The following is a 13,525-nucleotide window of genomic DNA, read 5'->3' on the forward strand; positions in this document are numbered from 1 at the left end:
CACCTCAATAATCTATTGTACAACACACTCAATGCTCTTTTTGTAGACCAGCTCCAAACTCCCTTCACCAATGGACACCATGCTATGCCCAGTCTCCGCTAGTCATAAGTGAATCACCAAACTCCTTCATCTACTGTACAACATACCCCACAAATACTATGCTAATTGCAAGTTTGCTCAGACATTGTTACCATACTGTCCAACATTTCCCAGAAACCTATCCAGGGAAAATTACTGGAGCCCATATCAGCTAGTGGACTAGCAAGGCACTGCTGTATTGCCTTTACCATTGCCATTTGATTCACGTATCTGGAGCCTTCCTGCCCTTTGTTCATCCCATAACGTCCCAAACCACCCTGCTACACCCATCACCTCCTTTCCCATAATTCATCCTCTCTGGGAATGAGGCAACCTGATCTCCGGTCCAAAAAGTGCCACTTTTAATATTTTTAGTGTTTGACTTCCTATCATTCTACAACTTTTTCTATATATTTTACAGGTCCTGGAAGCCATAACTGGAGGTTACGCTGGGTCTTTGTCTGCCATGACTGTATACAAAGAAATGGCAAATGGCTGGGAAGGGTCACATATAATTTCTACTGCACACACCAGACAGCGAGAGAGTCTAGTGACAGGAGGACACTGCCTCTGGAATGTAGCCTGAAGATATTTTCCACATCTAACGATTCTATGTCAAGATTGCACCTCAGTATATCTAATGCTGTGAAACGGTTCTCCTTAGGACTGCATCTGATCCCTCAGTGTTAACGGATTTTAAAGTAATTGTGTGACTTGAGATGCAAGCCAGGGCATCGCTCCTCAAATACATCAATTGACTCCGGTGTGAAAAGGCCAAGCACCGCCCTCATCTAGAATATGGAGGGCATATTTGAATACCTGTGGGTTTGCTGCCTTGATGTTCCATCTGGGTCTTGGGCCTTGCTAGTACGAACTCAGAATGTTACAGTTAGTTACCCAAGCTTGAAATTGGACAAACATCTCTTTTTTTTTTTACCAAGGAAGGAAAGCTGCAAGGATGATTCTATTTCATTTGCCCTTGTTTAATAAGGTAATAGAAATGGCATCCCCAAAACCCTGCTAGCACTACTGAATGCTCAGTTCAGAGTCCTCTCCCATATGATGCCCAGCCCACAGCCCACCCACTTCATCCTTGAGGCAGCTTGAAAAGCCCCTGGGCTGTCACCATACAGACATGAAAAAGGATTCAGTTTGCAAACGTCTTGCTTAGAGAAATGTATGAGCTAGTCAAATGGACAGCTTATTGCTTTTCTCTTGCATGTAGGAATCCCTTGCAGTCCCATTTTGTAAACTCTTTCCATGCCCCACACACCCTTATGTCATCAGCCTAGCCTATTCTTGTTCTATACCATAACACTCCTATCCCACCAGAAAGCCCCTTCCTCCCCAAATCAAGACCCTCTTTCACCCAAACAACTGAAACTCCTTCCTTTCCCCAAAGTCGACCACATCCTGTTTCACATGCCCTTCTCCTTTCTCACATACTTCCCTTCTTCTAGCCTACACCTACCCCACCACAGTGTAATGCAGATTTCTAACAGACACCTTGTTCCATGGCCACTGCTCTCACACACGCTCTTATTCATCTGTCTTCGTCTCTCATTACCACTGTCCAGTTGCACACACACAACTTCTCTTCTTTCATGAGAACACCATTCATTTGTATAAACAGCCATGTGTTTCAACATGGCCCCAATAAACTGTGCCCACTCTTAGTTCATCTAGCCCTTAGCCCTCATCTTACAATGCATACTCCATACTCAACATAAACCCCCAGGACAATACCTGGCACTGAGTTCTGCTTTCTCTGTGTCACTCTTCATCTGGAGTTGGATCATCTCTCGCACTTTGTCCTTCAGCTGTTCATCTAGCTGTGCCAGCTGCAGTGCCTGACGTTCCACCACCAGTGCTGCAGTGCCCTCAGAGGCACGCTGACTGCTGCTCACATGTATACAGGACGCATGCAACGTGCGACATGCCTTAGACAGCTCATTACGCATCTCGGACAAGTCCCTGAACAGCAAACGGATAAGAAGTTAAGTGTTAGTTGCTTTATCATGGCAAGTGTTGCAACATTAGGACCTTGTACCTATTCCGTAGATCAGGATCTGCTCTACTACGTCCACCAAATCTTTACCTTTCATTCTTTCACACAGAGTCTCATTTCCCAATGGTGACTAACATAATTCTGGCCACCCTAATACAAAACCCTGTTTTAGCCTACAGCAGAACCTCTACCTTCCCTCACCGTTTGATACACATCCCACAGTGATGTACTACACAACTCCCCAATATATCCTTATGTTCCCCATCAAATGTTTCAACTAAGATCCTGACTTAAACTCCCCAAATTATACTACACTGTCCCCATCACTATTTTGAACATTCCCACCCCCACAAAATCCTCCACCAGACTTTATCTCTTCTGTCATAAGATCCTGGTTAGTCGCTTTCACCCACCCAACTTCACACTCACCAGTTGAAATCAACTTGGCAATCTCCCTTTAGGTTCTATTTATTACTCTTTCCAAGGGTCCACAAATCCCCACCCAACCACATACTCACCTGCCTCCAACAGAACCTGTGCCCACTGTTTCCCCAAGACCTGCATATCATCCTTGTCCCTGATCTCATGCTTCCCATATGCTGACCTGTCAGTCATGCTCTTCATTTCGCTGAAGGTGCGGCGGACACCCACCACCTGTCTCCAGAGGGTCAGTAGGCGGCTGTGCTCATTACTGAAGTAGGTATTGAAGGACTAAGCAGGAAGGATATAAAATATGAAGAATGAAAATGTAAAATAAGACATCTTACTCTCATAAGGGTTTAGGACAAGATCCACGGACATTATTTTTTGAAGAATGGGGAAAATAGAGAATATCTACTCAGAACAAGCTATTATACATCTTCCCAAATCTGCCAACTGTGAGCAAAATGAGCAGGGTTCCCAGTCACAGTCATCCACCACTCATTTCCCCTTAACAATCATTTCCATATCCTTGGCAACAGGAAGGATTTAGGAAAAGATACATTAATAGAGACAAAGAAAGAGGGAGACCGAGAAATAGAGATGAAGAAAGACAGAAAGAAAAATGATCAAGAGAGAGAAAGAAAGCATGGAAGAAGGAAGAAGAGAGACAGAGAGAAAGGAAGACAAAATGGAAAGAGAAAGAAAGAAAGAAAGAAAGAAAGAAAGAAAGAAAGAAAGAAAGAAAGAAAGAAAGAAAGAAAGAAAGAAAGAAAGAAAGAAAGAAAGAAAGAAAGAAAGAAAGAGAGTAAGGAGAGCCTGCTAATGAGGAGCACAATTAATGTTTGCATAAGCAGGATGTACAACTCAACTTAAAAGGGACACCTTCTTTAGTCAAAAATGCTGATACTTCAGTTCGAACTTTATGTTTCCCAAAATAACACTCACTCCAGAGCCCTTTTCTTAGTCCACTCATCCTCACACTCAGCTTTCGGGATCTCTTGCTGATGGCCACACAGGAAAGATTCAGCTCATAGTGTGTGCATAACAAGCAAATAATATAACATTAGGTTCTCTCCAACCCTGTTATGGCTCCTCCTGCCTCAACCAAGACTTAAAGGCTCCTAAAGACAGCATAAGAACTATACAAACACTAATGATATACCAGAAATATTCTCAGAAGTATCAGTGCCATAACTCAAATGGGTACATAAGAGGAATTACAATATATGGAACTGGTGCTGATAGGGGTTTGCTTAGCTCTCGGGTAAACACAAAATGTTACTTTGCTAGAAGAGCAAACTGAATCATCGGTTAGTGGGTACTCACCTCTTCTTCCCGCCTCCAGTCAGACTCACGCTGCTCCAGCTCATCACGTGCATTTTTCCAATCCACTGTCAGTTTTCGGATATCCTCACTTAGAGCCTGGTTAGCACTGTTGGCCTGATCTAACTGTTCCCTCAGCATGGCATTCACCTGGGCAAGGCTGGTACTCCTGTGAGGGCATTCAGAGTATAAGCCTTCAGTTCATCCTTCTGGGCCCCGCTCTCATCACCCCAAGCCCTTCTTTTATCACTTTGAGCCTGACATTCACCCCTCCAAAACCCTACATACATCTCTTCTAACCGTGCTTCTTTTCCAGTACTCGACTGATTTATGTACTCTACCAGCATCCCAGCTATCTCTTCCACCCTCCCTTCATTCATCCGTTGGTCTTTTCTTTACAGTTTACATCTCTTGAAGTCATCCAGTTTTCTTTCACACATCTGTCCATCTCTTCAATACTTCTCTTCCAGCCCTCCCTTAATATGTTGATGCCTCTTACCCATCTATTATCGACACTCCATTAATCTTCCTGTACCCTCCAGATATCAGGATTTAGATTAAATTTGACTGGAAACATGTAGACCATGTTGGGAGTGGGGAAGAATTTACTGACTCAAACCAGTACTTAAAGCTAGACTGAGAAAACTAAAAAGCAATTGATAGATTAAGAAACCTGAAAAGAATTAGGCTCCAGGTCTAAAATTGGGTTCTTCACTTAAAATAACTGTTCTACTAATAATGATTAATTTGGTTGTTAAATAAAGAAAGAAAATTAAGGCACAGGATATCAAACAGCACACTCCTGTTTAAGTGGTAAACAAGAGAGTGTTGGTTTATTTCCCAGTGTTTTTAAGGTTTTCCCTTTCAATGGAGGAAAAGCAATCAATAGAAAGTAAACAGAGTAACTAACCAGCAGGAAAGTAAAAATGTTTCCAAATTGGTTTGGATCATATTCATATTCTAAGGCACGTTATTTCTTTGTAGGTACAAAAAACTTTTAAAATATTTTTTGTTTGTGTTCAACGTCAACTGATTTTGGAGTGGAAAGATTATGCATGTCAGTGGTCATTGGCTGGATTTAATAAGCAGGATCACAGAGGGGAAGGCCCAGTTTTGCTATTCAGAGTGATCCAAGGGAGATTGACGGCTCTGGGGTAGGAAACGCTGAGGCTAATCTATCCAGCCGCCTCACATTGCCTGTGCGATGACGGAGCACAGGGGACACCGGTGTAACACACTGTCACATACCTCTGCTGCTCCTCCTCTAACCGGATCAACGCATTCTCCAGGTCGTTGCTGTGCTCTTCTTCCTGGCGTAGACGGGAGTCGCTGAGATCTAGATGGCTCTGTGGAATGGAAGCCAAAAATACAGAAAGAGATGTTAAACAAGGATTAAAGACAGAGTACACCCCACTTTCCTAAAGGCACCCGACACGCAAGTTTGCAGTCTTTCCTGAGGGAATTTCTTCTTTTTTTTATTTTATACAAGAGTTGCACAAAGAGCAACGAAATAGCACCTGTATAGCCTCAGTTCACCGTTTCGGGCTCCACAAACATCTTCAAATTACGACTGTGTTGTGAAGAGGGCCACAGTGATCTCCAATCCTACAATAAGGATATGCGTGTTTCAAATTATTACTTTATTAACATCTCATTTGTCTTCTCTTTATGTGTTCTGACAGCGTAACCTTGCCAGGGAGGCACGCTGGTCGACTCTCTGCCCGGAGGGACAACAGTGAAACAGGGTTGCTTGTTGCTACGGAAGCAGAGATCGGAGGTGAAGCCAGCGGCTAGAAGCTCTACCTTCTCCTTCCCTGAAGGTAAGGGTTGGCAAAGCTGTGCTGCCCTGTGCGTTTTTACGCCAGTGGTCTTGATAACCATGCAAGGCTAGTGCAGGTACTCCCCTTTCACTGATGGGAGATATTGGAGCTGAGCTGAGACTTTTAGTGGTGGCACTAAACATGTATTGTCAGGGGCACATGCCATTTGCCTGAAATTCCACCAGTTCTGTCCATCTAAGGAGGAAGATAGATACTCACCTACTTAAAAACTTAGTTCAATGTTTCGATCTGCAACCAAAGGTGATGTGTGCATCAGCCCGGTAGGAGAACATGGAAGAGCCAGAAGTGGTCAGCTGATGTCTCACTACTCTCCCTCCAGATTGAACTGAAATCTCCGGGCATCTACGGAGCCGGATTGCTTGAGCAATTGAGTAATAACCTCCCTCACTGCTGCAGCGCCCCTGCCAGAAGAAAGTGGCATGAGTCAGAGACCGACCAAACACCAGCTGTGGAAGGACCTGTCTGGGACAGTCTCGATGCCCTGACTCTGCCAGGGGGAAAGACTGTCCCAGCTAGCTATCAATAAAAAGATGCACTGCAACATTGTGGTTCAGGAGAGGTTCCTTTGTGAAAGGCGAGCCTGTTCCTTTACTGACCCTTCTCATGCCTTGGGGTGCCTACTGCTCTGGTGATGTTGGGAAGATCTGAAAACTCTCAACTTCAAGCCACTGCCTGTCATGACATCATCTGGAGGGTGTCAGGTTCATGAACCTTTGGAATTACCTTCTTAGCCTTCAAGCTCTCTTATCTATCTTCAGTTGAAGGAGTGATCAGGAGTCCCTTGCATTGAACAGTGGTCCTGGAGCCACTGGACTCCCTAATGCCAGTAAGGGAACTGTGGAGTCCCCAGCCACTAGAAACATCTCTAACCTGGACTACTATATTTTTAGATACAGGCCTCCATAACTCCAACCATCGCTTCAACCATCGCTTCCGTGACAATTAGGGTGTCCTTGTGCCCTAGTCAGTCACTGATCCCACCAATCAGCCCAGTGGCAGGTGGACCTGGACTACAGGTAAAGTGCCCACAAGGCCCAGGACCTTGTCTGCCGGAGGGAGAAAACTGTAGAGAAAGCAAGCGGTGCAGCAGAGACTACTACTCCATGTGTCTCGACATTTCACCCCAATATGTGGGGAAAGGCCAGTCAGTTTTACAGGAAAGGGGGGAAATTGATAGACAGATTGGAAAACGGGCAGGCCCACAAAAAGATTTTGTAGAGGGGGAATACACTTTAAGCTTTTAGAAATACACAGAAAATAGGCATTCAGTGTTTGTGAGAAAGTGGTAAACAGAGACTCACAGACAGTTTTCATGAGCATTTGAAAAATTAAATGTTCACATACAACTCTCGGGACAGGTAAGAGGGGGGCAGTCTCACAGAAACCTTTGTAAGATAAATTTGTAGTAAACGAGCTCACACTTAGTTTTTCGTGTTCCAGTTCAGAGGATCGCTCAAGCAGCTGCTGTTCCACCTCACCACATTTCTTCTTGTACTGGATCACCTGATCAAGGAAAGCACACACAAAAGGAATTAGCACATGCAGCGGTTAAGCAAATGAGTGTCAAACAAGGGTTCTCCTCTCCACGGTTAGCCATTTTCTGTATCTGGGCTAAACACCCAGACAGCCCAGCCGATTGGCAAGCTCATACGAGGCCAGAGAAAACAATTCTTAGCCTTGTAAACAGGCAGTGAAGGAATGTACATAGTACAGAGTGTGAGGAAAGAGAGTGAGCAACAGAGTCTCCTTTAAGGTGCCAGTACATCACACAGCGTCAGATTGTGGTGTGGGAATACTGCATCATCTAAATACTAAACCATTGGAGTAGCATGTACTGACTTACAAAGCAGACTTTTTCAGCTTCTGATTGGGTGAATTCTATACCATGTATCAACCCTTTTTAGAGGGGTTATCCCAATTAAGACTTCATCAGTTTATTCCTGGCAAAATGTGAAGGAAACAAACTTCAGAAGTGTGGGAACTTTCACAAAACGCAGATAGGGCTCAATCCCCTGTTTGTATCACAGTCTCGGTTTCCACAGGGCTCTGGATGAGGCATACAGAGAGCTCTTCAACACAACTGCAGTATCTGCAAGAAAACATCTTTCAAACAAAATTAGAGTATGTGCGAGTTAGATGGCATCTGCCAGTGGCTACCTTATTCATACTGTTGGCGTGTCCACTACATATGCAGGACTGTCTACAAACATTTGAGGTTCGGATGATAGTTGAAATTTGCATAATGTTGAAAATCACCCCCATTCATGCACATCTGCATATTTTATGTGGAGGTGGACCTTGGTTGTGGAATATGCTTTCTTCTTCGCTCTTCCCTCCCTCAGACTTCAAACAAGCAGTGCAGTTATTAGTCGTCCCCAGGCTAAAATACGGTTGTGAAACCCTCTCAGGTCTCACCGAGGCAAGTACAGCTCCACTCAAAGCGACTCTTAATGCGGCAGCGAGACTGGGAACAGGCATTAGATGCTTTTACCACATTACCCCAACACTTAGACATCTAAAATGGCTCCCTCTTCAAGCCAGAACTCAACTGAAAATCGTTTGCCTCGCACAGAGCCTTACATTTTGACGAACCAAGGTACCTGACAGAGAGGTTTTGAATCTCAGGAGGCATCCGCTCCCTCAGAAGCGCTAGCTCTCTCAGACTTGAAGCCCCAAGATTCAGAAAACAGAAAGCCTACTGTTGTTCCTTTTTGGGAGCAGCTCCGAGGATTTGGAACTCCTTAAAACCCGAGGTGCGATCAAACCCATCAACCCACGTTTTCAAAAGAGAAGTGAATAAAATCCTAATGAATAGAGTCCTCTCATAAGGAATAGATTCCTTTCACATTTTTTAGAGGAGCCATCTCCTGAGCTCAATGAGCACCACAATTGACAATATTAACCATACATCCTTCCCAGGAAAGCATCACTCAATGTTTGCTCCCCGGCTATCTAGAACTGCACAACCTTTTAACAATCCCAGAAAACCACCCTGAAGATTTCTATTACTTCTGTAACAACATGCCATTTCTTACTCAAGTTTGTATGTCTTAATGTATCTGTCTCTGTGTATCTTCTTTTGTGTACCATCTTTATGTACCGCGCTCTGATACCCTTGGGTCATGTTCGCGCTTTATAAAACACTTATAAAAAAAATGCCCACGTCTTCGTTTTAGCAAAGATTCACGCATATCAAAAAATAGTATTTAAGCAAGTACACCAGAAACAAGATATGTCTACAAAACACTAGCATTTCGTTTACAGCTGCGTATACATGCAAAACGTATTCATAATACAAGCAAACCTTGTGTAAGCTCAAATATCATTTTCACCAGTTATATTGCATTACCAAAGTGCGCAAGAGGGTGTTGAGTCTCCGGGAGCTCCCCATTGTTTTCAAAATAGGAACATCCGTTGTGCTGAAGGCACTGGGCTTGTCTATGTTTTAATATCAGTCTGCAGTTGGCAGTGATGGTAGCCTATAGTAACAGGTAAGTATTTAACCTGCGAAGTCTACTTTCTACTTTAATTAAACTCATTCTAGGAACAGACAATGGTGCTGGATTCGAAATTGTCAAATTTCCTTGGTTACAAAAAATCCAGAAATTCAATCCATCCAGGCCTGACTTCTTATTGCTACGGTGAGAACAAATATAAAACTAGTATCCCATGAATTTTCTAGGGTAGTGTGGGACAGTTTATCATGAATGCAGACCCCAAGACGGACATACCGAGTGTCACTGTCAATCAAAGACGCAAACAGGTTACAAGCGGGCCAGCATGAAGGTTAGGTCTCACTGAGTCACATGCATTTACGCCTCAAAGCGCTCACATTACTAGGTTGCCTGAAGAGACTTTGCTTCCTTACATCATGTTTTCTAGGTTTATCACACAGCACTTCTGCCCTTGTTCTTTGCCATCTGAAGACAAAGGGCTTAATTCGGTTGGGGCATGGGCCCAGAGTTCGCCTTTAGTGCCCACATACACCACTGCTGAATGCTAGAGTTGCTGTATACCAAAGCTGCCTAGTCTCGATTCCACCCCATTCCTCTTCCTTTCACCACCACAGTCGATCTCTTTATTTCCTTTTCCACGGTATTTGTCATTCCTGTTTCTTATCTCCCTCTTCCTCCTTCGTTTTCATGTTTCTACCTCTCTCCCTTGCGATAGGCCATCACCCGATGATGATTAATAAGTCCTGGACCCCAAAAACGAGTGCTAGTGCACCCTGTCCTCAAACACCCGCACAGATTAAGCAAAGTGAGGATCCCTGCCACATAAACATTTACAGTGGTATTGTTATCCATGTTATGCTACAATCAAGGCACTATTTTTTTTTAGTTCAGCCATTGTGTCAATTCTCAATCCCCTGAAAAAAGAAGTATGTTAATGTGGTTTTCAGTTGTTGGAAAAGTGGTTTGATCTCCAGGTTGACGGACTAATATAAATTCATCTGGGTATTCATTTTCAGACTTCAAAGAACCGGGCTGGATGCCCAAAATTATAAATGAAAATGAATCATGTTTCCTGGTTTAAACTTACATAAGAGATTGTAGCATGTTCAACTGAAGTACAATTATCACCAGCTCCAAATGTGTTGATATAGTTTTCTAAGCTGCAGGATAGGGAAAAAAGGGAAGAGCACCGTGGACAGTGAGGACCACACAGTACACAGGCAAGAGGCCTGGGAAAGGGACGCTGGACCAGAATGTCAAGAGAGATAAGCAGAAAGTATGAACAGAATAGGAGATGCAGAATGGGATACAGACACAGTGGTGGATAGAAGGCTACTGCCCTCAACACATTACGAGGACTGGAATAAAAAAAAACTGCAGTCTCTCATTTTATGCGATGGGACGGCTGGAGTTCCAAGATTGTGAAGACTCCATTTGCATAAAAGGTATCAGTACACAACCATTAAGAAAGGACTCCATTGGCAAAGCAACTATGAGAGTATCAAGTCCCCACCTCCTATCTCTAGTACTGTTAACAACAGGCTTTGCCATAGTGGCGCTGAAGTGTCAAAATGCCATGGGGCAGCATGCTCATCTTACTGAGAACCAATGAATGCTTACACCAGTACTATGCAGGGGATGTGTAGCAGGCAGTGGGAAAAAGTAGAGGCTCTCTTCCTTACAGGTCCCTTACAGCAGCGGTTCTCAAACATTTTACTTCTGCAGACTCCACTGAATCACTACTGGAAGCCAGGGAATCCCTCTTAAACAATTTCTACGGCGTGAACCTCAAAGCAATACAGAAAATAAAGAAATAAGTATGAAAAACAAATACCCAAATTATTAAATATTTTAGTTAATTTGAAATCATAAAGTCCATGTTCCTTCTTCTTCTATCTACTTAAAAAAAAAAATTTTGCCATTTAGTATCCTAATTTAAATCTGCAATGTTAATTCCAATAGAATACCATATTCACCTCGCCACTATCAGAGTTGCTGGATGGCTAACACAATCCCCCCCCCCCAAAAAAAAGACACAAAACAGGTACAGCTGAGAAATAAACTACACGGGTCACCCAAACATATCAAGAGGGTTCAAGCAGTCACAGTGTAAAAAGGCTTATAGGTTGGCATGAATCATGGTCATTATTGTAATAAGGAGAGATTATTAAAAAAAAATACAATTATCATAAATACCTTTATCAGAAACAACTTTTGCCACTAGACTGTAATACCTAGCACAGCCCCAAAGGGCACCGTAAGAAAAATATAATCTGTAAGAACATGGTCATGTAACCATATTGTTAGTCCCTAGAGAACATAACCCCATAAAAAAATACATGAAAAAGTAATGCTGTGTAACCATATACTTAGCCCCTACATGACATTTTCAGGGCTAGCAGGCCTACTGCAATAATATTACAAACAAGTCCTTTAAAACAAAACTCCCAGCTGTAAAACAAAATTTCTAGCCATGAGAAAACTTAAAAGACACTGAATGATGGGAGAGGGGTTATTATTTTGGGGCCCCCACTAACCTAGTGTGGAGACCCAGAGACGATGTAGATAGTACGTGTGTTTTGAAGGTGGTCCTATTGTCCTAGGACCATCACAGCCTCAGTTATGAGCAAACATGTTTTGTAAAAGTAATGTCCTGCAAATGATATGGGATGAGATTTCGTGCAGCAAATATTATAGTATGTTGACTGCAATGCTCAGAACAGCTCGTAGAGGATACCACAATGAAAATAGCATTTGTAAGAAACATGGACACGTAACTTTATAGGTAGCTCCTAGAAGGCATAACCACACAAAAAGAAAATGGCAGAAAGTAATGCAGTGTAACCAGATATTTAGCCCCGAGAGAGCAAAGTACATTACACATTTTCAGGTGTAGCAGGCCTGTAGCAATGATATTACAAACAAGGCCCTTAAAACACAAGCTATTCCCAGCCGTATTAGAAAAGTTCCAACCATGAGAGTGCTTAAAAAGATACTGAATGGTGGGAAGGATTATTATTTTGGGGTCTCCGCTAACCTAGTGTGGTAACATAGCAATACATAGAAAGAGTGTGCCATGCTGAACGTTTTGGTGGTGGTCCCCCTGTCCTAGGACAGTTATGAGCAAAAATGCTTTGTAAAAGTAATGGCCTGCAAAGCATTATGGGGTGAGTTTCCCAAGTGCAGTGAATATTGTAGTATGGGTTTTCCTGCTGTGCGGGGAGAGCCGCTTTCGCTTTGAGGATTTCTGTGTTACATAAAGCAATTACCAATTTCAAGTGTTTTAAGGGGAGAGCCACAAAAAATGACTCTGCTTAGGTAACTGTCAACAATGTGGCCAGCGCTCCAATACCACCGATCGAGCTCACACTGTTGTGCCTGTTCGTGTTGTGAGCGCCATGGCCACCATTCAGCACAAAGGGTAGAGACAAAAGAAAACAAAATAGTTTGACCACACTGAAGTATATCGGCAATCGTGCAATAATACATGTAACAGGGGCAGTCTGCAAGGCATGACAAAAACAGTCTCAAGGCGGGACAAACGCAAAGCATTTACCAAAGGCATCAAGTGATTTTTGAAAGGTGAGCCCCAGAACGAATGAAAGTGATGGACGTGAGATGGGTGTGGTTAAAAGCCCACAATACTTAGAACATGTCAAAGTGCTTGCACGCTCAACCTAAAAGGAGGAGCAAAGTTTTCTCTTCCCCACAGGCATCGCAGCACTTCGTGCGCAGCCTCCCCAGTCCAGATCGGAGACTCCCTGCACTAGGTAATCCAGGAGAAAAGAAAGACAAAGGGTGGGGAGTCAGGGGGGTGGTGCCCAGATAGGTATAATTTCTTCTGAGATCAGCAGCGTCACTGGATCCTGTAGGACCACACGATGCGAAACATGTTGACCCTAACCTGAGGGTACTGTCAAAACTACAGACCCCGGTAGTTTGTTGCTCTTTGAAAGTAATTGAGCATCAACACTCAGTTTATTACTTTCATTTTTGATTTTAATCTTGGTCTTCATCCCAGTATATTGATTAAAGGAATGTAACATTTTTGGGATGAATAACCAATTTTAGTCTCACATCTTATTCTCTCCGAGCGTATGCTGGTGCCTGAATATAGGCATCCCTGTCTGATGAGTTTTCATCAGAACAGTACGGCTGAGTGCCCCCCTTTTTTAGGGGAGCCCGTCAGGCGTTGCAGCGCCGGCCTGGCGAGGAGCAATTCCCAATGATGATGCCAGCCATCCATTGTGATGCTTGAGGGTTTTTGCTCCTGACACCTCGGGTGCCCTAGGCTATTTGAGCACGTTTGGAACAGTGTACCTTTTGTATATTGTGCTCCTCTGGTGTCAGATTATTTGAGATTACATAGACATGGCTCTGCAGAAGCCACAGGGGGA

General features: G+C 43.4%; 1 protein-coding gene across 5 annotated transcripts in view; it reads right to left on the bottom strand.

Annotated features, from left to right (window-relative positions):
- The window catches only part of CROCC (ciliary rootlet coiled-coil, rootletin), a 312,203-nt gene that overhangs the window by 238,200 nt on the left and 60,478 nt on the right, over window positions 1-13,525 (bottom strand). For all 5 annotated transcript variants that reach the window (XM_069240717.1, XM_069240716.1, XM_069240714.1 and 2 more), the window contains 5 exons: window positions 7,093-7,176; window positions 5,081-5,178; window positions 3,836-4,001; window positions 2,691-2,797; window positions 1,825-2,052 (listed from right to left, as the gene is read on the bottom strand). In XM_069240717.1, coding sequence (XP_069096818.1) covers window positions 1,825-2,052; window positions 2,691-2,797; window positions 3,836-4,001; window positions 5,081-5,178; window positions 7,093-7,176 — 683 coding nt within the window. The remainder of the gene's footprint in view (window positions 1-1,824; window positions 2,053-2,690; window positions 2,798-3,835; window positions 4,002-5,080; window positions 5,179-7,092; window positions 7,177-13,525) is intronic.

This window comes from Pleurodeles waltl, chromosome 6, assembly GCF_031143425.1.
Source record: "Pleurodeles waltl isolate 20211129_DDA chromosome 6, aPleWal1.hap1.20221129, whole genome shotgun sequence".
Classification (NCBI taxonomy): domain Eukaryota; kingdom Metazoa; phylum Chordata; class Amphibia; order Caudata; family Salamandridae; genus Pleurodeles; species Pleurodeles waltl.